General features: G+C 43.0%; 1 protein-coding gene across 3 annotated transcripts in view; it reads left to right on the forward strand.

Annotated features, from left to right (window-relative positions):
• PRRC2A (proline rich coiled-coil 2A) overlaps nt 1-27,390 on the forward strand; it is a 102,746-nt gene that overhangs the window by 38,990 nt on the left and 36,366 nt on the right. For all 3 annotated transcript variants that reach the window (XM_077483060.1, XM_077483066.1, XM_077483076.1), the window contains exons 9-17: nt 4,660-4,799; nt 4,890-4,974; nt 5,880-6,117; nt 9,479-9,758; nt 11,585-11,811; nt 16,025-16,331; nt 18,554-18,755; nt 23,820-25,802; nt 26,825-27,036. In XM_077483060.1, the coding sequence (XP_077339186.1) occupies nt 4,660-4,799; nt 4,890-4,974; nt 5,880-6,117; nt 9,479-9,758; nt 11,585-11,811; nt 16,025-16,331; nt 18,554-18,755; nt 23,820-25,802; nt 26,825-27,036 (3,674 nt within the window). The remainder of the gene's footprint in view (nt 1-4,659; nt 4,800-4,889; nt 4,975-5,879; nt 6,118-9,478; nt 9,759-11,584; nt 11,812-16,024; nt 16,332-18,553; nt 18,756-23,819; nt 25,803-26,824; nt 27,037-27,390) is intronic.

Below are 27,390 nucleotides of genomic sequence, written 5' to 3' on the forward strand. Positions count from 1 at the left end.
TACCCACTCACTAAATTTGATTAGAAGTGGGGCTCTATGGCCAAACACACACTGCATATAAAAATGAGGCAGACAATAAAGACTGCCCAAAGGGACCATAAAAATGAGCCACCGGGGTATAGTAACAAATTTAGGAACAAAGTCAGGATACAAAATTTAAAAAAAAATCTTTATTGAAAGCACAAAGAATGGTAATGAACTTTAAATTTAAATACATGATGGGAACTGCCTACCATAACCCATGAAAAGAGACCATGTTATCAAAAAACACAAACAAAAAATGTGCGCCAGGAGCCACACTCACACACTTACTCGCAACCCAATCAACTCCAGTCCTAAAGGCGAAAAAATCCCTTGCAGTTTAATCTATTGAACATACCTGCATGTACGCATAGTAGGCATTCTAATTGGTTGGTACTGACCAATTAGAACCCGCCTACCCTGACCCAGTACTGTCCTGGAGAAGAGGAGAGAAAGCCGCTTGGATGATCACGGGACTCCAGGTCAGAGGGACCGGGGGGAAGAAGGGAGTCCAGTGTAAGTTCAACTTACATATTTTCTATAAAGGTGAACTTAGTTTCTTCCACTATTGTTAAACTGTATATCATATGGAAATCTCCTGTGTGGATTCCTAAAGCTATCATATTTTTATATATATATATAATTTTTTTTTAAATAATAACAGAAGACCTAAAGCCATCTTTCACTGCCTCCATAGGCTTGTTTCTAAATTTCTTTGACAGGGTGGGACCCCCAGACTCCATCTCACCATCTTGCAACAGCCTTGGAGGGAAGGGGGCTTGGCAGTGCCTAACTTTTTTTTTTATAAATATATTTTGGCTGGACAACTTGTATTTGCACATAGGTGGTTAACAGGTCTGTTGGCCATCCATGATGCTGCAGTGAGCAACAGAATAACAAAAATATCCAGAAAAGAGTTTCAATGATCATGAGAACGGTGAGACATCAGCCCAGAACTACCTGGAAGAATCTTGTCAGTGATCTCAAGGCAGGTGGGACCACAGTCGCCAAGAAAACAATTGGTAACACACTACGCTGTTAAGGACTGAGGAATCCTGCAGTGCCTGCAAGGTCCCCCCACTCAAGAAAGCACATGTACAAGTCTCTGGGTGAAAGTGTTGTGGTCAGATGAGACCAAAATCAAGCTCTTTGGCATCAACTCAATGTGTTTGGAGGTGGAATGCTGCCTATGACCCCAAGAACATCATCAAACATGAAGGTGGAAACTTTATGCTTTGGGGATGTTTTTCTGCTAAGGGGACAGGACAACTTCTCCACATCAAAGGGACGATGGACAGGGCCATATATGGTCAAGTCTTGGGTGAGAACCTCCTAACCTCAGCCAGAGCATTGAAAATGGGTTGTGAATGGGACTTTTAGCATGACAATGACCTAAAACACACGGCCAAGGCAACAAAGGTGTGGCTAAAGAAGAAGCAAATTAAGGTCCTGGAGTGGCCTAGCCAGTCTCCAGACCTTAATCCCATAGAAAATAAGATTCGATTTACCAAACGTCAGCCTCAAAACCTTAATGACTTGGAGAGGATCTGCAAAGAGGAGTGGGACAAAATCCCTCCTGAGATGTGTGCAAACCTGGTGGGGAACTACAGGAAACGTCACGCCCTTAACTGCTGTTTACACAAATACCTCTTCCCTGAGACTAGTCAGCATTTGTAAATCCAAGTGGGTGTCTGTTGTCCCGTACCTTGATTTCGAGGACTGGGAGGATGTGTGGGAGGCTCACCTCTGCCAAGGACCAACTCGTACAGTATAAATTTCTACATCTCATATATGTAACACTTGCTAAGGTCTATGGAGATAGTTCTTCCTGTTGGCGCAATGTCAATGGAGTATATTTTATGCACGTTTTCTGGGACTGCTCATCTCTCCAGGTTTATTGAACTGAAGTCCTCCAATTTATTCAGTCTGTCACCACTATACTCCTTAACCCCTCTGTGAGGACTTGTCTCTTAGGCTTGGTGGATGGCTTGGCCCCTACTAGGGCCATACGTACTCTGCTTACCCTATTATTGTACTATGCAAGGAAACGTATCCTTTCATGGAAAAAGGCCTCAGCCCCGACATTGGCAGCTTGGAAGGCTTTAGTTATAAGGACCCTTCCCTTATATAAAGCAACTTACTCTAATAGAGGTGTAACCGGTAAGCTTGATAAGGTGTGTGTGTGGGGGGAGGTGGTTTGAACCTCCTCTCAGTCTGATTACTTGCGTTCTTCAAATGTTTGCTGTGACTGTCAATTTATTTGATTTCTGCAACATGTTGTTCTGCTATCCTCCTAGATCCGTGGTTTCTCAGGAACCACTAACGGACCAGATTTTAAGTACAGGTATTACCTTGGGGAGATGCAGACTAGAATACTGCAATAACTGAGCAGCAAGTATCACCTGTGATGTATTTCAGTTATCTTGCAAACCTGGCCTGTTAGTGGGTCCTGATGACAGGAGCTGAGAACCACTGCTCTAGATTGTCCGACTGTATGGGTTATGCCATTTACACCTCATTGTTTGGTCTAATGTGTGGCACCTACCACCAGGTTACCCTTTTGAGTTTTGATATGTAGAGATTTTCTGGATGCTTTCTTGTGAATGGAGTATGCTGTAGTAGCCACAGGCACTATTTTGGATATTAAAGTTTTGATTTTTGTTCTTCTTTGTTTTTAAGACTGCTTGTGACTGTTTTGAAGCTTACAAGCGTCACGTTTTTGTAATTTTTTTTTTTGTAAATTATAGTCCTCAGCCATTCTCATGGCTGAAGGCATAGTAGAAAAATCCTCAAATTTCATAACAGAAGCACTGAAATCGCACCACCTTATTTTGTATGGAGTACAATTGTGTCAGCCTTCCAACCCTCTGTAAGAAGTACCAATCGTTTCTAAGCTTCTATAAACAGACGGATACCTGACTTTTCTTTGTTGTCCTTAAAGTATACCTAAACCCACATTATAAAAGTCTATCAATAAATGGTGTATTACATACTGTTCATACTCACTCAGGCACTATGAGATTTGGTTTCTGTATGCTACAAAAAACCTGGTTAATCCTGCTGCTCTATCTCCACCTTATGTTGAAGTCCCCAATTCAGCTAGGGATTTTGCAGTTGTGACAACTCTGCACATGCTCTGTTTTCAGTGAGTTTCTATGCTGAGCATTTCCTCCCCATCACATCTGAGCAGCCCATGTGCCCATAGATTCACACATGTGGGCATGTACACAGTGGTAAATGACAGCCCACGACTTCCCTCTGCCTTCATGCCCACTAACCAGTTATAAACAAGAGGTAGGGATATTACATGAGGATTGATGGATGCTTCACCTCCCTTTTATTTGAAGACAGAGGCTGAAGGGGTGGGACACAGCTTGTGAATGGCAGAAATCCATCCATACCACATCATTGCCAAAAAATAATACAGATTTGATTTTAAATATATATTTGTATGACAATTTTTAAAACCATGTATTGATATTTAATTATTTATATTTACTCCATATTCCAGAGGCTGTTTTTGTTTTTTTGAACATGTGACCAGCAGCAGAGGACTAGATACTCCTCCTCCTGCTTATGTTTCCCAGCAGACAGGCTGGGATATGTGATAGCTGTGTATCGATTTTTTTGTTTATTTTTTATTTTTATTAAAATAATTACAGTGCCATCATCCACATACAGAAATAGAAGGGCCAATGTAAAATAGTGTGTAGTATCACTTTAACCACTTGCTCTCAGAAAAGATTAACCCCTCCCTTCATGACCAGACCATTTTTTGCAATACGCCACTGCATTATATTTAACTGACAATTGCGCACTCATGCAACACTGTAGCCAAACAAAACTGTCCTTTTTTTTTCCCCCACAAATAGAGCTTTCTTTTGGTAGTCTTTGATCACCATTGCAGTTTTTATTTTTTGTGCTATAAACAAAAAAAGAAGAAACTATTTTTCTTCATCAGTTTAGGCCAATATGTTTGGTAAGAAGAAATCTCAATAAGCGTATATTGATTGTAGACGCTATAATTTTTGGGTTAACCAAACTATGGGATCTTTTTATGTATTTATTTTTTACTAATAATGGTGGTGATCAGTAACTTATAGCGAGGCTGCATTATTGCGGCAGGCGGTCAGGGCACTGACACTTTTTGGGGACTCGTGACACTAATACAGTGCTAAAAAAAGGGCACTGGCTGGGAAGGGGTTAAACATCCAGGGTGATCAAAGGGTTAAATATGTGCCTAGCCAGTGTTTGTGCACTGTGTGGGAGGTGCTTTTACTCGGGGGGAAGGCATTGATTCATGTTCCTGCTTTGCAGGAACACAGGATCCATGCCTTCCCTACTGACGGAACGCAATCTGTTTGTTTTGTTTACATAGGCAGACCGCCGTTCTGGCCCTCTGCCTAATGATTGGCATGTCCCAGCGGACATCGAGTCTGCGATACCCCCCAGATCGTGAACTGGTTAAGAATTAATTCAGAGTACAAGCATCTAAAGAGCTCAGCTATGGCTTATTTTGAAGCTGTTTTACTGCTTGTTAAGTAAATCACTTGTTTGAGCACAGATTTACTTTTTATGAATGGTTCAGTAAGTAAATGGTGTAAGTTTAGGATATTTAGTCCCTTTCTTCTTGTGCAGATTTCCACGGCTGGCTCATCCACGTGCTCCTCAAACTGCACCCAGGTTATCTGAAGCTGTGAACCGCCCATCTATCTTGAAGCAAGACGACCTGAAAGAATTTGATGAGCTGGATCAAGAGACAGATGACGGATGGGCAGGTGATTAACTGGTCACTGGTATCCCTTACTCTGCATCAAGTAATTCCTTTTCACATTGGACTGATTCATTGATTCTCTTCAATCCTCCAGGGGCTCATGAAGAGGTAGACTATACTGAAAAGCTGAAATTCAGCGATGATGAGGATGGGAAGGATACAGACACAGAAGAAAGGAGGTGCATATAGCTCTTGGCTTTCCAAGTTACATGTTTTAAAAAGTAAAAAAACCTTGGAGGATTTACTAAAAATGAAGCAGGCGGAATCTGGAGCAGCTGGTCATGGTAATCTGTTGGCTTCTATCTTCAGCTTATTCAGTTAAGCTTTGAAAATGAAAGGTAGAAGCTGATTGGTTGCTATGCACAGTTACTTCTGCTTGTTCCAGTCTTAGCGCTAGTTCACACCACATGCAGTCCAGTGCGTGTTTTTTTCCTGCAGCAAAACACATGGAAAGTAGATTATATGGTTTACAATGGCACCAGTGCGGTCAGTTCCAGGGCGTTCCAGTTGCAGAAAAAAAAAGTAGAACATGCTGTTTTTTTTTCCTGCACCGGAACGTGGTAAAACAGAAAAAAAACGGACTGGACCCCAGTTCAATAAAAAAAAAAAGACAAAAAAAAAAGCATTTGGAATGCATTCGGCAACGCATAAAAAAAAAAAAAAAAAAGCAACAAAAATGCATCGGAATGCATCAACACTCATGGCGAAACTTGTCAAATGGATCTGGAGTGCGTTTTTGTGGTGTGAACTGGCCCTTAGGCCACATTCACACTAAATGCGCAGAATAAATGATGGAAAAATGCACAGATCTCACTTGCAGAGACATGGGATTACGTCAGTTTTCATGTGCGTTTCAGTGAGCTTTATACACTTTGCAGATTCCATGATACTAGTGTTTTGTGAACAGGGCACATAGAGAACAATTGTTTTCCTTGTGCCCTTGCACAGTGCGTGCAGAAAAATTCACATCTCTGCTTACTGGTGTGAATGATGCCTTAGTAAGTTCCCGTCCTCGTTAGATTTAGGTAATGATTGTGTTCTGTCCTCTGATCTTCATGCTACGATTCTTCCATTTTGTCTATAGGGAGACTCCGGTCCCTACTGATAAGCCATCTGTGCCCCCTCCTCAGAAAGTTGTGGAGACCTCTGATACAAGGAAGGCCTCACCCACAGAGGAGAAGCCTCCACAAGTCAAAGCTGCATGGACAGAGGCGCCTCGAGCTTCGGAGCCCTTGCCAGCACCTGCTGCCATTGTTGCTCCTCCTCCTCTTCCTCCTCAAAGGGGATCGTCTGCAAATCGAGGTCCACCACCAGAGCACAAGGTTAGTCTTGTATATAGGAAAGGTCTAAGGTCCCACTCCAATAAATAATTTTTTTTTTTTTTTTAATAGACTCTCTATACTGATATTTGAAAACTCATCAGCTCCTAATCTATAAAAAGGAAATGCTTTTAGTTAGTACATAGCTTGACTTATTATTGCTGTTTTTTTTCCTTTTTTTTTTTAACTACTTAAGGACCAGGCCTCTTTTTCAGACTCTGTTTACATGTTTAAAACCGTTTTTTTTTTTTTTTTTTTTTTTTTGCTAGAAAATTACTTAGAACCCCCAAACATTATATATTTTTTTTTCTAACACGCTAGATAATAAAATAGCGGTCATTGCAATACTTTTTTTCACACCATATTTGCGCAGCGGTCTTACAAACGCACTTTTTTTGGAAAAAAAATATTTTTTTTTGAATAAAAAAAATAAGACAACAGTAAAATTAGCCCAATTTGTTTTTATATTGTGAAAGGTAATGTTACGCCGAGTAAATTGATACCCAACATGTCATTACAGAGGAGATTTATGGCTAGAATTATTGTTCTCACTCTACCGATCGCGGCGATATCTCACATGTGTGGTTTGACTACCGTTTTCATTTGCGGGCGTTACTCGCATATGCGTTTGCTTCTGTGGGCGAGCTCGTAGGGACGGGGTGTTTTAAAAAAAAAATTGGACTTAAATGCAATAAAAAAAAAAATTGTAATTTTAAAAATTGTTCTTTTTAAGAGGTATGGGTGGAAGTGACATTTTGACGTCGCTTCCGCCCTCCTATGGTATAGAGACGAGTGAGGGCCATCTTAGCCTCATTCGTCTCCATACCCAGCATAGAAAAGGACCTGATCGCCTCCGCTGCTACCGACGGCTCCGGTAAGCGGCAGGGGGAGGGGGGGTGACACCTGTCCTCGCCACCGTTGACAGTGATCTCGCTGCGAACCACCGTTATTGTAAAATGACCGCCTCCTGTAAAGATGGATATCTCTGTTGTGGCAGCAGCTGCTGCCGTTACCAAGACGTCCCTCTTCAAAGTGCCGTTTATGTACAGGAGACGGTCGATAAGTGGTTAATGTGACTATCGCCTTTTTTTTTTTTTTTCCCCCCCCCCCCCCCAACACTTGCTGCATTACCCTTCAGTGCAGAACAAATGAAAAGGGTCACTTGCTGCCTGAAAACTGGAGTACTTAACAGGAAATCATATCTGTCCTCTGTACAGAATGCTATGCTGAGAGTTCACAATGGATTGAAGTAGAACTAAAGTCTATTGCCAGCAATCAGGAATTTTCCCGTTTTGTATGCACAGCTTTATTGAACATTATGGCAGATTTATCTGCCAAAGGGACCGATCTAGCCCTACAACATTCATGATGTTCTTAATCACTGTCCCTACTGCTTCTTAACTATCTTCATTTTTGCTGGTGCAAGATGGTGTAACATCAACACTTGGCAGATTCCGGGATTGTGCACTTGGCTGCGCATTCTGTGCGTGAGCTGACAAGAAGTGGGTTAATGATGGGTGGTGTTCAGAAATAACTGAGGGTGCAGGAAGACACGGAAGGCAGTGCTTGAGTATTCGTGGGTGAATGGTGCATTGGAACTTTTTTGTTTTGTGTGTTTATTTTTTTGTTTTTTACAGTAAGAAGGTGGAGGGAATCTTATGTTGTCTTTTTGTTTTTTTATTATAGTTATCACTGCGGTCCTGCTTTCAAGTGCTTGTAAAATCAGAAGTTTTTTTTACCTTAATGCATGTTGTACATTTAAGATAAAAAGCCTTCTGTGTGCAGCAGCATCTCTTGGGCACCCTTATACTTACCTGAGCCCCATCTCTATCCAGCGATGTTGTAGGAGACACGCAGCTGGCCGAGACTCTACCCCCCTCATTGGCTGAGATGGCAGCACGGCACCATTGGCTCCCACTGTTATTAAAAACCGTGAGCCAATGAGGAGAGAGAGAGGGGCCGGGGCCATGGTTCCGTGTCTGAATGGACACATGGAGCTGCTGCTCGGATTGGGAGCCCCCATAGCAAGCTTATTGCTGTGGGGCATTCAACAGGAGGGAGTGGCCAGGAGAGCTTAAAAGGGACCAGGGAGGAGGAGGATCAGGGCTGCTCTGTGCAAAACCACTTCACAGAGCAGGTAAGTATAACACACTTGTTTTTTGCCAAAAAAAAAAAAAAAGACTATAATCACTTTTTAAATTGGAACTAAGGCTCCATTTTCACAGCATGGCGTTCTGTTTTGCAGGCGGAATCGCCGCAATTCTGCCCGCGGTTCGGAAAACGTGGAAAATCGAGGGACGCCCTTGTGACTCCTATTACTTTGAATGGCACCCAAATTGGGACACGATTTTGCTGTGAATTTTCGCCTGAGGAGTCAAGATCACAGGACGCCTGTCGCCCAAAAGAAGTGGCACCCGCGATTTGCCGCTTAACGAGTGTGTAACGGGGATCGCAAGGGCTTCCCGCAATTTGTGGCGATCCAAATCACGGGCAGAATCGTGCCAATTCCACCAAAAACGGAACGCCATGGTGTGAATGGAGCCTAAACCTTTGAGAATAAAAGTTGCGAGCAGGTATAGTTTTATTGTAGAAGAGACATTCTTTGTCTCTTCTGCAACAAAACATGCCTTACCTGCCTTCTCACAATGTTCTTTTGAGTGTACACTGAGCTGTGCATGTGCAGCTCGGTATACTTTCTCTGTAGGGTGCCAGTGTGTCAGGATAAGTGACTCTTGTGTGGATGAACAGAAGTCATGTCATCCCTGCCGGCCAATCAAAAGGCCAAAAACCCAGCACTTGGAAGAATCTTGGGGAAAAGATGCCAGCAAGGGATTCAGTGATCGCTGGAACAGACGTGAGTATTCTGCTGACTTTAGGTCCTCCTTTAAAGTGGTTGTAAAGGCACAAGGTTCGGTGTGCAGCAACCACCCAATACTTACCTGAGCCCTCTCTCGATCCAGCGATGTCCACGAGAGCCTTGTGTCTCCAGGGACTCACACTTCTGATTGGCTTTTGGGAGTCATTGGCCCCGCTGCTTGTCTCACTGGCTGTGATTGAAATCAAGAGACAGATAGGGCGGGCCAGGTCTTGGCTTTGTGTGTGAATTGGTTGAGAGAGCCGCCTGCTTGGGTGCCCCCATAGTAAACCGCTTGCTGTGGGGGCCAGTGCCGGCAGGGGACCCAGGTTTGTTTAAAAAAACGAGGACAAAAACAATATCGCTTTTAAGGATAGCCAATTTATTTTTTTAAATACTAACGATTAAATGTTTCTATCACTGGATGAAATTGGAGCAGTGTCTGTCCCCCCCATCCATCTGTTAGTAACTTCACATTAATATTCATTCATGTTTTTTCTCCACTTTAAGGAAAAGCCGTTGATGCCCTCAGCGGCACCTGTAGAAGATGAGGATGAAGCATGGCGTCAGCGCAGAAAGCAGTCCTCCTCTGAGATCTCCCAAGCAGTGGAGCGGGCTCGAAGGAGGAGAGAAGAAGAGGAGCGCAGAATGGAGGAAGAGAGAAGAGCCGCCTGCGCTGAGAAACTCAAGCGTTTAGACATGAAACGCAGACCTGCGTCAGAAGAGGCAGAGCTGGCAGGAAGGAGCGAGGCCAGTGAGGTGCCGGAGCCTCCAGCCCAGAATGTCCCTGGTATGATGCCATATTAGATAAGCCATGCGCGTGCAGATTTAGTGTAGGAAGAAAAATAGCTAAAGAGCAATTGGCAGTTAATGGCAACTTGACTGAAATATGGGTACTTGGAACTGTTGCCCATACCTGCAAACATTGTAATAGTGCCTTAGGAACCTCCAAAGCTGGATGCCTACTAGCTATGTCGGGAGTAAGTTAGTTTTCTGTTTCATTTCCCTTTTGGCCTATTGCTGCAATGGGCTGCCTCAATGGCCAGGTAAGCGTGGGAGGGAGTGGGGCCAGAGTGAGGACCCCATTCTGGCAAATTTGAAACCACTACGAATTTGCAACTACATTCTGCCGTTAGTCTTGCACAGCTGCACAGATTAATCTCCTATATTTAAATTGCTTACTTTGAAATCTACTGCACACAGCGAGATTGACAGTTTACTTTAGAAGCTGCAGCAAGTCAAGTAGAGCCTGCCTCATTCCTTGGCTAGAGGCTGGTCCAGCATCATCTAGTGCTTTCCTCCCTAGCCTTACTGCTTCTGACACACTTTTTCAGTCATTGGATTCCAGTTCTTTCAGGCTAAGAGGCTTATCGGGCTGCATGCAAATGTAGCCTACCTTCGATTGCTCACTCATCCACTCTGACATCCACCCATCAAGAAATTTTTATATTTGTATAACTTCTCCCAAGAGCCACCCATTACTTGTGTCAAAACAGAGGGATCGGGAGAGTAGTACTCTGGCAGATTACTGTGGTGATGTCTGTATAGCCGCCTCCACAGCCATGATCTGACTGCATTACATGGAGATGCACGGAGACCCAGTGATGATGTCACAAAATGTAAGTTAGTATATGAAATGAAAATGGAAAATGTAATTGCAGGTTGAGGAGGGGGAGGTTTAATGCTGCATGTAAATATAAAGTTAAACATTGACTTTAAGACTAGCCCTTTTTCTGACACTTTTGTTTACATGTAAAAATTATTTTATTTTTTTTACTAGAAAATCAGTTTCCACAAACATATATTTTTTAAAGCAGTGGCCTTAGGGGATAAAATGGTGGGTTTTGCTTGTATATGCTGTAAAGCAAGCTTGTTACACTTTTTTTGTTTTTTTCCTTTTGGGGGGGTGCGCATGTGATCAGCACAGGGCCAGTCTGCTCTGTCCAGATGGGGTCAGGAGACCTGGGTCCTGATAGGACAGCTTAGTGCAGTATGAAAACTCGTCCTACAAGCTTTAATCAGGAACTGATAGAATTCACAAGGCTGCTCTAATTGCTGATGAGAAAAAAAAAGTTTATATTTACTAAAATAATTGTATTTCCATGTTCTGTGTACTGTGGGAGACCAGATATACTGAATGTAGGGTCCTGGGTTTAGTAACGCTTTAAAAGCATTTGATCACATTAAGAAAATAAATTGCACCATTTACATCTGGGTAAACCGGAAGTGATGTAAAATCATCGCTTTCCGGGTTACCGCATAACATAGCACAGATCCAAACAAAGCTGATCCAGGACTCTCGGTGGGGGGAGAGATTGTGGCAAGAGGGGGTGGATGTCCCCTCCTGCTTCTTGTAAAAGCAATCTAGAGGCCGCCAACTCTCAAAAAAAAAAAAAAGTTTACTGAGGATGTCTGCTGCTAGAAATCCAGTGACGTACCAGGTACATGAAATGATGGCAAGTGGATATCAGATAGTCACGGTAGCCAAATGAGGAAATTCTTTCACCTGTTTCGAAACTTAGCAGTGTTTTTTTTTTATTTATTTATTTATTTATTTTTATTTTTTTGTCAGTATTTATAATATATATAATATGACTTCTGATTTGTCCTTTTTAGTGGTGGAACCAGTGCCAGCTCCTGAGCCTCCTCCGCAGCCCGCAGTAGCTCAGCCACCAGCTGAAGTTCCCCAGGTGAAAGCTGAACCAAGCCCACCTCCACGACCAGAGCCCAAACAAGAGCCGGCGGCACCAGCTGTGAGCCGCCCGCCATCTACTGGACCTTCCCAGGGAGGATACAACAAGTTTCAGAAGAGTCTGCCACCTCGCTTCCAACGTCAGCAGCAGGTACTAAGATCAGAAATGGAAACCGCATGCAGAAGGTCCTTTCAAAGTATCAGTTGCTAAAGGGTCCTTTTTTTTTTTTTTTTTTTTTCTCCTCCCCCTTTTCCCTGCTGCACATTATTGTGCCTCTTTGTTGGAGGAGTCCCATATGAAGGCAGCAGAGAGGGTTTGAGAGTGCAGACAACTTAAGGCAGACTTGGGCAAATTGTGGCCCCAGGGCCACTTCGACCCCTTGGCTGTCCCTGTTTGGCTCTTGATGCCTCCACTGTCAGCACGCCTCTCTGAGCCTATCAGCTTCCTCACTGCGAAAGCAGACCGGCTCAGGGAGGCATGCTGACAAATGTCTTGGAAGGAGAGAGCCTGAAGAGCTGATTGGTACAGCAGTAAGCCTCGGTTCTGGTGGAGAGCGTTGCCTAGGAGACATCCCAACACTTTCCCGTCACGCTACCTGACCAAGTTCTTTAGCACCTGCACGCCGCAAGCCCCAGGAAACATGCACCTGTTCTTCACTGCAGGTCAGGATCTGCAGAAATCCCTGTGGTGCCAATCTTGGACTTTCTCCTTCCAATCACAGTGCTTTTCAGAGAGCATTTGGTGCCTCCTCACCACCTGATTTAACCCTATAATGCTGCACTTGCACGCTGCAGTCATGTGCATTGCATGTGGTTGCAGTGCTGCCCTATTGAACTCAGTGTGACTGGGATGCTTGTCAAACGCTACAGCCCAAGTTAAAAATGCTGTGGCATATCAGCAGCCCTGTCTGGCTGTTATACACTTTAGGTGGGAGATCGAGAGCTTTAAAACTGCAGCTCATCCACCTGAACTGTGTCACGAACTGTTTTACCTAAATATTCCTAGCACAAGGTGTTTGTATTCTATATCTTTGTGTACTTGCGGACCTTCCCAGTTCCAAAATTTTAATATTGAACACAAATAAGTTTGGGCCTCCACAACAGTCCCAGTGTCTCACATGGCCTCTTGGGAAAATGAATTGCCCAACCCACAGTAACTCATAGAAAGAATAAGTACTTTGACGTGCCAGTTGTATTTTTATAGAAATTTAGAAAATGGTGGATGGGAGGAAGGAATACCCAAAGGTACCTTCTAAATATTGGACACAAAGTGTCTGGTACCACTCCTAAGAGAAAATCTGCACAAAAAATCCTAGAAACTAAACTAAGGACATATATATCTATATATCTCTATATCAAATATTATACAAAAGTGTAAATGAGTTGTAAGATACTGTATGGTAGTTTCCTCATCATCCCTGCTATGATTGGGTGATGGGTTGCTTGCTGTGAATTTGATGCATTTCATGGGTTGCTGCCCGCTTCATCAGGAAGAAAACAGTATAATAAACATTTGATTTTATCATAATTAAGTAGTATTGTCAAAGTCCTTAATTTAGTTTCTATGATTTTTTTTTTTTTTTTTTTTGTGCAGGTTTTCTCTTAGGAGTGGTACCAGATTAGTTTTTAGGGTTTTTTGTGTATATTTATAGAAACTTTTTTTAGAAGTAAAATAAGAAAAAGGTTTGGGTGCTGCAGCAATGGCCAACTGTAGACTGCAGACAATGCAGATATTTGCACAATATATACTAGGGGATTGTGCCTCCTGTTTAATAATCCCCCCCAGCCTATGGAAATATTTTAACTCTCTATAAATACCTAAACACACTGGTGAGCACTATGCTACCTTAATACATTGTAAACCCCCAAAGTAACCCCCAAATATACAAAAAACACTATATCATCAAATATATGTGCAAGTTAGTGTCTGATTAGATCATAGTCCTTCATATGCAATGGTTATTTCAATATCTCCAACTGTGTCATCTCAATCCCCGTTCATCTTCTAAAGGGTAATCCACATGTGTCACCAAAGGAAAAACCAAAATCGTGCCACCACCACCTTGTAGAATGGCCACTCATCAGACTTCACCAAACTGTAAGCCTTCGGTTCATTCAACGGATAACCAATCCTCAATGCGCTTCTCCCGTTAGCAATTCCTCAATATCTGTATGTTCATACAAAATTAAATAGAACCAATATAGTGTAAAACCGTTTCACCTTTAATTAGGAAATCATTTAAAACATATTGTGCTCACATTTCAGTGTGTCTGTTAGCTGACACCAAGCTTATCCAGCTATAAGAAAACAGCATAGGATCAGGCAAGCCAACGATGTTCCGCAGGTGGTTCTCTCCTCCCTCCACTTAACCGACCTGTTCCTGGCTATTTCTCAAGGACAGTATGTCTCCCACAGCTTCTACGTGTTTCACAATTTAGCATTGTCAGGAAGCTATGGGAACCCCTACCAACCCCTCATTTTATAATGCCCCCAATTACCTGTTAAAGAGTCACCGGAAGTGGCGTCGCCGCCACCTTGATTCCGGAAGTATATGCTTCACCTTTTACCCTTTCACCAGAATGCCCCTCTTAGACCTCTACTTTTTAGTTTTCTCTTGTTAATTGGGCCAATTCTATCCTTGATGCAGATATTTGACAGCACACCATGGATCAACAACATAGTGTCCAAACTGATTTTTTTATTACATGATCGCATCACAGAGTGGTGCAACATTTCAGAGCCACCAAGGGCCCCTTTATCTGGCATATGATTAGTGTGCAGTAGCAGTGTACAATATTCAAAAGAACCATTAACCAATCAAAACAGTGCGAGAAGCAGAGAACCACCCACCCCTTGACAGGTATGATGTCATAGGTCCCGCCAAAAAGCAGGTAAACATCAGCAGAAATATAGAGCATATATGTAAAGATGAGCACAAGAATTGCTGGATTGCATCATAATATGATTACTGACTTTTATGCGCAGTCTGGCAAGGTCCCTCTTGCAAGGCATATGGCAGACAAAATAACAGTGTGTCACAGGTACATCTGTCAGTGGCTCCTGATCAGTGTGGCGATCCGAGATTGCCCAGCAACCAAGCGTATCCAATCACGGCACAGACCGGCAGCTGCGCGATCGCATAGCAACAGGGATGCTGTCAGGCCGGGGCCGCCGATGCCATGGAAATGCATGGCATCAGGTCATCCCGCCACCTCCTGAATGAGCAGCTACCAATCAGTCAGGGGGAGTGGAGAACACTAGTGGAAGTGAAAGAGATCAATGTATAGAGGGAAAGCAAAGCTGCCAGTGCTGGAGTACATACAGAGAATGTAGACAGAAGAGGACAGGGAGGAGAAAAAGATGAAGATCAGGACCTAGGAGAAATTGAAGACACAAATATGGCAAAGTGTTTGAAAAGAAGAGAAGGTAATAACGTGTGTGGAAATAAGACAAAGAAATAGATTAAAATATAAATGCAGCAAACATACAAGGTTATAGAAAAAGACAGAGAAAAAAACGAAAAATAGAGAAAAGAAGAAAACTTAATTATATAGGAGAAATTGCTACAGTGTAAAATATGGCACACAATAGGAAACAAGTATGAATAAATATATTATGGAATAAAAAAAAAATATATATATATATATATATATATATATAATGAAAAAAGAAAAATCTTTACATATATGCTCTATATTTCTACTGATGTTTACTTGCTTTTTGGTTGGACCTATGACCTCATACCTGTCATGGGGTGGGTGGCTCTCTGCTTCTCTCTGTTTTGGTTTTTGGAATACTGTACACTGTTACTGCACACTTATCACATGCCTGACAAGTGCCTCCGAAACGTTGCACCACTGTGATGTGATGATGTAAAAAAAATAAAAAATCAGTTTGGATGCTATTTTGTTGTTTCATGGTGTGCTGCAAATATCTGCATTATAACTTCAAGCTACAGTGCCAACCTGAAAAAATGGTTTGAGATTTGCCTACTTCTTCTGCTCTACTTCTAGGTACCTGTACTTCATACCATTAGCAGTTTCTTTCCATTAGTAGTAAAAGGGATGCAGTGGTATTCTTACTCCAGACCTGGACTAGACCGTGAAAGAACAGCAGAACACAAACAGGGTCATCTGTCTGCTCACTTTGCTCTCATTTTTCCTATTAATGTAGTTCTTGTCAGTAAATATTTGTTCCCAGTCTTGGTACTACAGTACATGAAAAAAGGCTGTTATCAGGGTAGATTGTGATACTTGCACCAGTTGCATTTAAAAAAAAAAGTTAATATTTACTAACAAGTAGCATTACAAAAGGAAATCCTAGTGTAGTCTGCTTTCTGATTGTTGTTTTTTATGTGTATTAGGAGCAGCTGATGAAGCAGTGGCACCAGAACAGAGTGCCCACACCTCCTTCCCCTGCTGGACCGCCTCCATCACAACCTTTGTCATCAGCTGCAGCACAGCCTCCACAGAAAGCGCTCTATGGAGGAGGGTCTATGGGAAGAACCACTCCTGTGGCCACCCCACAACCACAAGCACCTGCCCCCCTGCCACCGCCTCATGTCAGCTATGACCCTCGATGGGTGATGGTTCCTCCTTTCATTGATCCGCGCATCATACAAGGGAGACCCATGGATTATTACCCTCCCGCAGCAGGGGTTCATCCTACAGGTGAGCAGCGATAGAGTATAAACAGAGAATTGTGCAGGTCTACACCTCAAGGACCACTTCACACCAGTGTGCATGCAATATCCTAGATTTATGAACATTGGCACTAATGTTTTTAATTATGTTTGCTTTTAATGCATGCTTTTCTGTATTTTAACGCCTTCCCATCTGGCCTATAGCAGATTGACAGCCGGGCGGGACATTCTTCCTTCTAAATGGACTCCATGACGTCCTCTAAGAAGGTGCCGCACAGTGGCACGATCTGTCAGTCTGTGTCCACCGGACGCAGCCAATGATTCATCCATGTACCAGCCTGCTGCCGGTACCATGTGACTGTTGTGAACAATCACAGCAGGTCACATGACAGTTGTGAACAATGGATGGCTTCCTTTCATGCCATCTAATGTGTACAATTGAGTTGTCAGCTGTGATTGGTCAATGTGATCACATGGTACAGACAGGGCCAATCACAATCCATCTGTACCATGTGATTTTAGCTTTGACCAACCACAGCTAATTACAATAAAACAAACTGAATGAATCCGTTTCATTCAGTAAAATGCTTGCTTGTAGCCATGAAATTCACTGCTATTGGCAGTCATAATGTAGAAGGGAAAAAAATCCTGACCACTTCCCCAGAGTAGTACAATGCTACTATTGTAACATCATATTGCTCTGGTCACAGTGTGTTAAAAAAAAAAAATGTAAAAAAAATTAATTAAACCTTTTTTTTTTTTTTTTTTTTTTTTTTAGTACTGTCACCAGTCAGTGTGCCTGATTATCGCTACACCAGTTATGTGATGACGCTGTACTGCATTAGTGACAGTATGTAAAAATAAAAAAAAAGAATTTTGAAAAATTTTAAAATGTAATTTTCCAAAAAATCACAACTTCAAAAAATTTGCCATGCCTCTTTCTAAATTCATTGGGCTGTCTACTTTGCAAAAAGGGGTCATTTTGGGAGATATTTGTACTGTCCTGGTATTTTTGGGCCTCAAAAATGAGATTTCAGTACATCAGGATTGGTGTGTGTGTATATATGTGTGTGTGTGTGTATATATATATATATATATATCTATCATAGTTCGTGGACTCTTGACTTTCCTCTAACCTGAATAATATACACTGATTTGGGTTATTTTCACCAAGGAAATGTAGCAAAATAAATGCTGTCCTAAATTTTATGAAAAACGATTATTTGATTGCAAAACTGTATAACCAAAACAAAGAAACTTTTTCTTTTTCAAAATGTATTTTTTTCGTTTAGCAAAAAAAAAACCAAAAGAAAGCTAGAGTTGTGCGAAAAAATTTAGTTTGGGTACAGTGCTGCATGACCGCGCAATTGTCATTGATATTGCAAGAGCGATGAAAGCTGAAAATTGGGCTGGGAAGGAAGGGGGCGAAAGTGCCCTGTATTGTAGTGGTTAAAGTGGTTGTAAACCCATTTAAAAAAACAACAAAAAAAACTAACACCTGCAAGACAAAGGCATAATGAGCTAGTATGCATAGCATACTAGCTCATTATATAATACTCCCCTGAGATCGAAACCCTCGTTGCGGTGCCCATACACAGAACCGACCAGTGACATCACTCCCCCCTGGGGTTACTTCTGGGAATCGCGGCTCCGTCACTGTGATTGGCTGGAGCCGTGATGGCGTCACTCCCACACATGCGTGTTGTAACGACACGCTCACTGAAGCAACAGCATATACGTGCCATTGCGTCAGTTTGCTTCAGTGCAGATGACGTTGGCACATGCAAATACAGGGGATATCTCCTAAACCGTGCAGTTTTAGGAGAGATCCTGGGTAGCTACAGGTAAGCCTCATTATAGGCTTACCTGTAGCGAAAAGTGGTCTGTAAGTAAGGGGTTTACAATCACTTTAAGCTATTAACAAACCCCACAGGTAGCAAGAAGATGACTTTCCTCAGCTGGAGGGTGACTACTGTTTTGTGTCTATTCCCTTCCTCCAGTTTTCTCTTTATCCTCACCCCTCTGATTTATTGTCTGATGTAAAATCCTGACAGGTTCCTACACTTTTCCACTATATATATATATATATATATATATATATATATATATATATATATATATATATATATATATATATAAAGGTTTTGGCTTCTTTAGTTTGGGAATGAATCCTTGTATACATCTACAGCTGGGCCTGTTATATAATGTACCCTCAAGATACTATTATGGCTTATTGAATTGTGTATTTAGGACTGATGTCCCGGGAGCGATCAGACAGCGGAGGGTCAGGATCAGATGGATATGAGCGGCACCCCTCACTAATGAGAGAGCGAGGAACTCCTCCAGCAGACGCCAAAGTAATGTGGGGCAGCGAGATGTACAATCCTGCTGAAGCACGACCAATAGCCTCTCCTCTACGACCAAGTGCTGAAGAGGAGGAGCGGGATATGAGGTACGTGGTGGAGCTGTTGTCATCTGGTTGAGATAGATAGATAGATAGATAGATATATATATATATATATATATATATATATATATATATATATATATATATATATATATATATATATATATATATATATATATATATAAATATATAAATATATAAAAACATTTTATGATGGGGTGGTGGTCTTACTGCTGCGCTTGTTTTCATTTTGGTGTTCAGCTAATTGCTTTCAAGTTGCTTGAAGTTTCTTTATGTGAAGCCCAAGTTTTCGTCACATGATCTATAGAATATCTGCTGGGATTGCTCAAATGTTTGCTATATGTGCCCTTTTGAACCTGTAGCCATGGCATCTGCGAATTATATTAAACCAAGCTTCTGTTTTCTATTATTTTGACTGAATGTATACACTATATTACCAAAAGTATTGAAACGCCTGCCTTTACACACACATGAATGTTAATGGCATCCCAGTCTTAGGTCGTAGGTTTCAATATTGAATTGGCCCACCCTTTGCAGATATAACAGCTTCAACTCTTCTGGGAAAGCTGTCCACAAGGTTTAGGAGTGTTTCTGTGGGAATGTTTGACTATTCTTCCAGAAGTGCATTTGTGAGGTCAGGCACTGATGTTGGATGAGAAGGCCTGGCTCACAGCCTCCACTCTAATTTATCCTAGAGGTGTTGTATCAGGTTGAGGTCAGGACTCTGTGCAGGCCAGTCAGGTTTCTCCACCCCAAACTTGCTCATCAATGTATTTATGGATCTTGCTTTGTGCACTGGTTCAAATCATTTGATGGAGGGGGGATTATGGTGTGGGGTTGTTTTATCAGGGGTTGGCCCCTTAGTTCCAATGAAGGGAACTCTTAAGGTGTCGGCATATTATTTTGGACAATTTCATGCTCCCAACTATGTGGGAACAGTTTGGGGATGGCGCCTTCCTGACTGCGCACCAGTGCACAAAGCAAGGTCTATAAAGACACGGATGAGCAAGTTTTGGGGGTGGGGGGGAAGAGGAATCAATGTGCAGTTGGTTTTTTTTTTTACCAAAGACATAATACATTTTTGGCCTAAATTCATGAAGAAATTTGATTTGATCCTTTTTTTTTTTTTTTTTTTTTTAATTATTATATTGGATATGTTTTATATTGGAAAGTAAAAACTATTAGGTGTTTTTTTTTTTTTGTTTTTTTTTTTCTAACTTTTTGTCTTTTTATAAATTAAAAAAAAAAATTAAATCAAAACCCCAGTGGCGATCAAATACCACCAAAAGAAAGCTTTTATAAAAATAAAAAAAAGATATACATTTTTAGTTTAGTTTAGTTTTTTAGAGATAAAATAATTCTCCCGCTCTACAAGACTCTGGGCACCAGTCGTCAGGAAGAATGTGCTGGAACTGGAGAGATTTCCGAGAAGGGCAACAAAACGAATAAAGGGTCTGGAGGATCTTGGTTATGAGGAAAGGTTGCGAGCACTGAACGTATTCTCTGGAGAAGAGACGCTTATGATTTCAATGTACAAATACCGTACTGGTGACCCCACAATAGGGATAAAACTTTTTTGCAAAAGGTAAATTAATAAGACACCCTGCCATTCACTAAAATTAGAAGAAAAGCGGTTTGACCTTAAACTACATAGAGGGTTCTTTACTGTAAGAGTAGCAAGGATGTGGAATTCCCTTCCACAGGCGGTGGTCTCAGCGGGGGGTATTGATAATTTCAAAAAACTATTAGATGAGCACCTGAACGACCACAACATAAAGGGATATACAATGTAATACTGTCATATAATCATACAAGTAGGTTGGACTTGTGTCTCTTTTTAGTCTCACTCACCATGTAACAGAGTTGCATGACTGAGCAATTACCAGTTAAACTGGCGCAGTTCTAAATAGCAAAAAAAGCCCTTTTCATGGGGGGGGGGGGGGGGGGAGCCTTCTGGAGCTGAGATGGCTAAAGCAGAAAGGCAGATCTCCTTCCTGTGGACTCGACCTTTCTGTAAAGACCTGTGTTTTGGCTTAGGCAAAAATGTGTCTACATTTTTATGTATTTTTTTATTTTATTTTTTGCCGTGTTCTCTCGGGGTTGCAACATGTCTGATTTGAGACGTAAGGGGCGGGGTCCTGCAGTAATGGGTGTTCCCCGCTCACACTCTAATAACAGCTCCAGGGCTGCCTTCCTTTGGCACTGATGTCTGCTGCAACAATGCTGATCTCTGCTTCTTCAGTCTATTCTGTCATCCGAGTTCTCTTCGGCTCTGTCAGGTGTAACCACTTCCTCGGTCCTCTCAGCAGAGGTTATTTTTATTTTATTTTTTGTGGTCATGCAAGACTTTATGATCCAAACCATTGCTTATTTGCTGACTTTGACTGCAAAGGCTACAAGATCACTTTGTCGCCTTCTCCCTTCAACCACTCAGATTCTGATTTTGAGTCGCTCAGTCTTTCACTTCTGAACTTTCCTCTATGGAGTCGCAGCCCACTGCTATTTCTCCCAAATTGAGAGACTGTTCCAGTTCTTACCAATTTGCTGCACATCACTCTGAAACTAGATGATCGGCCTGTTGCTTCTACTATTGCCGTTTCCGGTCTTGCGTCATTTTAACTGCTTGGCGGCCGCGCCACGTACATTTTACTGCGGCAGGGCAGCGGCTCGGTGCCAGATCATGTATCTAGTACACTGACTTCCAGATCTGCGATACGTGTGCCTCCAGTGACCCACTCCCGCTGTGATTGGACTCAGTGGGAGTCAATCAGTGGGTCCGCTGGGATCCGCTAATTGTTCAGAAGAAAGGCAGAATGGCGGGCTGCCTATGTAAACAAGGCAGACTGCTGCTCTGTGAGAGAGGAATGAGCTAATCCTGTTGATCTTTACATTCCCCTTGTCTAAGCACATCCCCCACAGTTGGTAATCACTCCCAGGGAACACATTTAACCCTTTGATCACCCTGATGTTAACCCCATCCCTGCCAGTGTCATTAGTACAGTGACCATGCATTTTTTTTTTTTTTTTTTTTTTTTTTTAGCACTGATCACTGTATCCGTGTCACTGGTACCCAAAAAGGTGTTGCTGTCTGATTTTTGTCCACCGCAATATCGCAGTCACACTATAAGTCGCTAAATGCCGCCATTAACAGTAAAAATAAATAAAAATATCCCATTGTTTGTAGACACTATAACTTTTGTGCAAACCAACATATACGATTATTGGGATTTTTTTTTTTACCAAATATATGTAGCAGAATGCATACAGAAAGTAGATTTTTATTTTTTTTTTGCTTATAGCACAAAAAAAAAAAAACGCAGAGGTGATCAAATACCACCAAAAGAAAACTCTATTGGTGGAAAATAAAGGACATCAATTTTATTTGGATACAGTGTCACATGACCATGCTATTATCAGTTAGACCCCTTTCACACCACACCGCCCTTTGCGTCGGCGGTAAAACGTCGCTATTTTTAGCGTCGTTTTACTGCCGGATTTGCGGCGCATTTCGGCCGCTTTTACCCCCTGCTAGCGGCCGCGAAAGGGTTAAAACCGCCGGCAATACGCCGCAATAGTGGCGTTTTGCCGGCGGCATTACAGCGCTGCCCCATTGATTTCAATGGGGAGCAGCGGTGGAGGAGCGGTAAACACACCGCTCCTTCACCGCTCCAAAGAAGCTGCTGGCAGGACTTTTACTGACGTCCTGCCAGCGCACCGCTGTAGTGTGAAAGCCCTCTGGGCTTTCACACTACACACAATGGTGCAGCTTCTTAAGGGCGGATTGCAGGCGCTATTTCTAACGCTATGGCGCCTGCAAAACGCCCTGGTGTGAAAGGGGTCTTAAAGTACTGCAGTGCTGTATTGCAAAAAAATGGCCAGGTCATTCAGGGGGGGTAAACCTAGCGGAGCTGAAGTGGTTAGAGCTGCTAAGGCAGTACACACAATGAGATTATTGATGCAAAACATAGTCTGTTTTTTTTTTTTTTTTTTTTTTTATTGTATGCTTATTTCCATATCGATAACGAAGAGTACGAAAATTCTCATGCAACAGAATAAAAATTCAGAAGTGATGTAATGTATTGTATTTTTGGACAAAATATCGGATGACAGCTGTGTACTAATGATCAGATTATCATACGAAAGCAGCATTTTTTGTACGATATTCTAATCGTGTGTACGGGGCTTAAGTCTCTCTATCTACCAGTTGTAAAGAGTGCCCCCTTGTCCTCTTTAATTACCTTTTAAAAGTGGTTGTAAAGGCAAAAATTTTTTAGTTTTTTTTTTTATCTTCTTGTATTCTATGCACAAAGAAAAGTCTTCTGGAGCTGTGGCTTGGCTTGGGTGCTCCCATAGTAAGCTGCTTGCTGTGGAGGCACTCAACAGGAGGAAAGGGGCCAGTAGTGCCAAAGAGGGACCCAAGAAGAGCCAAATCGAGATCTGTATAACATGTTTGTTATTTTTAACAAAAAACTAACAAGACTTTACAATCACTTTAAAGTGAATAACTCGCCACCAAGTTGACTATATGGACCACTTATGTATTTATACACGTTGGTCCAATTCCCCCTTAATCTCCTTTTCTCAAGAGCGAATACATTTGGTTCCTCTAATCTTTCCACATAGCTGAGCTCCTCCATGCCTCTTATCAGTTTGGTTGCCCTTCTCTGCATTTTCTTCAGTTCCTCGATATCCTTTTTGAGAACTGGTGCCCAACACTGAACTGCATATTGCAGATGAGGTCTTACTAATGATTTGTACAGGGGCAAAATGATATTTCTCTCTCTGTTGTGTATACCTCTCCTAATACAAGAAAGTATTTTGCTCACTTTGTAAACTGCAGCTTGGCATATCCTGCCATTATTTAAGCTTATATGTGTCTGACAGTCTGAACTGGTGGGCACCAATGAGGTGTGTTTGGGAGCCAGTCTGCTAGAATACAGGTAGGTTGGGGCTCCTTATGACCCCCACCACCTAAATCTTAGATCATTGTGTATGGCTGAGCCACATGTATAATATAAGGTTTGATGGTCTGAAATTTTTGGCTGGTTGTAATTTCTTCTTCTTTTTTTTTTTTTTTGTTTGTTCTAGAAGTGAAGCTCAACCCGTTCGTTCAGTTGCTCCCCAGCAGGCGCAATCTCCATCATACTTGGGAACTTTCACTTCTTACCAAGAAAATACTGTTGCACCAACCCAACAACCACACGTAGGGCATCGCTACCCTGGGGAAGAGCTGCGCCCTTGGCATCAGCAGCATAACCACACTGGAGGTTCCCAAGTACCACCACAACCTATTACACAGAGACGTTCAGAATCTGCTCCTTCTCAACCACCTCCAGTGTCTGTCCCCTCATGCCAGCAACAGAGGACTGATGATGAACCGCCTGTGGTTCGGAGGGAAGCCGCTCCTCCACCTTCACAGCCAGATAACACATCCACACAAACGTCCACACGTCCAGAAGTTGGCAGTGGGCGTTTAAAGGAGGAGAGGAAGGAAATGGCCAAAGAAGAACCCAAGTTTGAAAAACAAACTACAAAGCCTGAGTACCATAGACCACCTCCTCGCCGGGAGTCCAAGACTGAAACTCGTTGGGGACCTAGGCCTGGAGAAGGAGGGAAACGAAGACAAGAGGAGTTCATTGGTGCAGGAGGAGCGCTAAACCAGGCACCTGCTCCAAGGCGGGCAGGTCCTATCAAGAAGGGTGGCAGACGAGAGGAGATTATGTTCAAAGAGCATCAAGAAGCTAAGGTCAGTCAACCACTCCCGGCAGTATCTGAGCCACAGAAACCTAGACAGGCAAACCACACCAGCAGGGAGGGTGAACAAATAACTGGATCACCTTCAAGGCGCAAAAAAGAGACTATACCTGCTCCAGCTAGAAGCTCTCCGGCAATGGTTTCAGCCTCTAGAGGCCGTGGCAGAGGAGAATACTTTGCAAGAGGAAGAGGTTTTCGCGGGGCCTACAGTGGCCGAAGTCGGGGTGGCAGAGGCAGAAGCCGTGAATGTCGTGGTGGGTACAGAAGAGACGGCCCTTTCTACAGAGAAGATGGGGATGCAGACAATAAACCTGCACCCGGATCTGGAGGGCGGGAGCGGAATACCAGTGAAACACGCAGCGAGGGTTCGGAGTATGAAGAAGTTCCTAAAAGGAGGAGGCAGCGTGGCTCTGAAACTGGTAGTGAGACAGAGCCAATCCCTTCAGAGAGAGACCATGGGAAAGGTGGATCGTCCTTGCAGCGACAAACTGAGATATTTCCTACTGGCAACCCAAGGTACCAAGAAAAAGGTAGAGATTCTGGTAGGGGGCGCATTTTCACACCAAGGGGTGTGCCTTCAAGAAGAGGCAGAGGAGGTGCAACTACATTGTCTATGACCTGGAGTCCGAACCCAAAGCAGCAGCAACAGCATCAGCATTATTCTGCTCCTCCAATTCCTCATGCACAGCCACCACCTCCACCTCACAAAACAGAGAGGAAAAATGACAAAGTGATTGTGGCTGTAAGTCCGCCATCCCCCAGCGAGGAACGGGTTCCACCGCCACCTAGGAGACGGAGACATGGAAGGGCTCAGCAGCAGGACAAACCACCTCGTTTCCGGAGACTAAAGCAAGAGAGGGAGAATGCTGCCCGGGCAGGAAATGGGGGAGGCCCACAGCCACCTCAGCAACAGTTATCAACACAAGAGCACCATCAACGCTCATCACAGGCTGAAGAAGAACGCGTCATGCTCCGCCGTGGACATAAATCTCCTGATCCATGTAATGCCAACTCCGATCAGGCTAATGAAGAATGGGAGACGGCATCTGAAAGCAGTGACTTTACAGAGAAGAAAGATAGAGCAGATATTCCTGTCCAAAATGGAGTATCCAGTCCATCTTCCACTGGAGGACGAGAGCAAAGGAAAGACCTTTCAAAAAGGAGCTTTTCCAGCCAGAGGCCAGTCATGGAGAGGCAGAATCGCAGACCTCTGCATCCTGGTGGACAGAGACCAAGTCGAGGTGGAGGAGGAGGAGGTGGTGGAGGTAGTGGTAGGAGTGGAGAGAAAAGAAGCTGGCCCTCTCCAAGAAACAGAGGGTGAGTTACTATAATCAGTATGCCTGTTTTTCCTAAATATATGAGGTGGTATCAAAAAGTTTTGAGACTAGCTCTGTTTACAGGAAAGTACTTTACACACTATCCCCTTTTAAAATAGTCCCCTTGCACAGCAATACAGCACTTCCAGGATTCCTGACACTTCTGAAATGTGTCCTGGATGTCTTCTTTTCAAAACGGATCAAGCACCTCCTTGAGATTCCCGCCGGATCTCTGCAATGGTGTCAAAACGGCGACCTTGGACCTGGATCTTCATCTTCGGTAAGAAGGCGAAGTCCACAGGAGCCAAATCTGGTGATTAAGGGCAGGTGCAGAAGTGAGATCATGTTTCCGGTGAGAAACGCGCATGTGAGGATAGCTCGGTGGCAGGTGCATTGTCGTCGTGGAGCAAACAGTTTTTCGTGTGCCACAGCTCTGGTCACTTTCGCCGAATGTCCTCCCTCAGACACCTTACAACCTGCCATTATAACTCGCTATTGAAGGTCTAGCCCCTGGGGATGAATTCTCGATGCACAATGCTACGAATGTCGAAAAAGACGATGAGCATGCACTTGGTTGAGCTGCGAACCTGCCTCGCCCTTTTCCGTCGTGGCGATGATGAGCTTTTCCACTGTGAAGACTGTTGCTTCATCTCAGGTTCATGCCCATACACCGACATTTCATCATGGTTGATGATCCTTGACATGAAGGACAGGTCATTCAAGGCACGTGATGGAGTTCTTTTCAGATTTTGATGCAGTGTTCACGTTTTCTGTTCTAACTTGCTGTCCATGATGAAATAGCAGAAGTAGTAATGGCACCAGTTGTACAGCTCCCTGTGTACACAGGACAATGTCTTTTGTCACACTGACTTATGAAGATCGGTGCTCCTTGTGACTGTGCGTGAAGCCACGTGCTGCTATCTGTTGGCGTGTTATACAACTAGTCTCAAAACTTTTTGATACCACCTCATATAGTTTATGTTCTCTGTGTTTATCTACTAACTATCATTTTTATGATCCTAGTGGCAGGAGCCATGAAGATCGTCCTCCACAGTCTCTAACCCTTCCTCATCCTCCTCCCAATACAAGTGTGGTTTATCGAGTTGACCGTGTGATTCACAGCGATCCCGTCGGCATACAACAAGCACTTAGTGAGCTTGGACAGAAGCATGTAAAATCGGTGTCCACCAGTCAAAACGTAGAACTGCCCAGTGGTCGATGTCCAGCACGAGGAGGTAAGTACAGTATGTTTAAAGCCCTCTTGCGGCTCTCTAGTCAATATGTGGGTTTGAACTATTAAAAGCTGACTTTACCTAAAACTGATTGTGTCTTTGATTGGACATCGGTCAGTTCACTGTCACAGTAGTTAGCAGGTCAGTGTCTGCACAAGTAGCAGAAAACTCCAGTGGTGTGTGTCTCACTGTAACAGTCCACAAGTTTGAGACCATGCTTGTCATTCTTTTGCAACTTGGCTTCCCAATTTGTTCATTTTACATAAAGCATTTTTTAAAGGGTGGACAATGCACTATATTGGCAAACATTTGTTGATTCCTGACATCACACCTACCTATGAAGCAAAAATAGAAAAA

The sequence above is a fragment of the Lithobates pipiens genome, unplaced genomic scaffold (assembly GCF_037356315.1).
Source record: "Lithobates pipiens isolate NorthernLeopardFrog02 unplaced genomic scaffold, aLitPip1_a1.2 Scaffold_1, whole genome shotgun sequence".
Taxonomy (NCBI): Eukaryota; Metazoa; Chordata; class Amphibia; order Anura; family Ranidae; genus Lithobates; species Lithobates pipiens.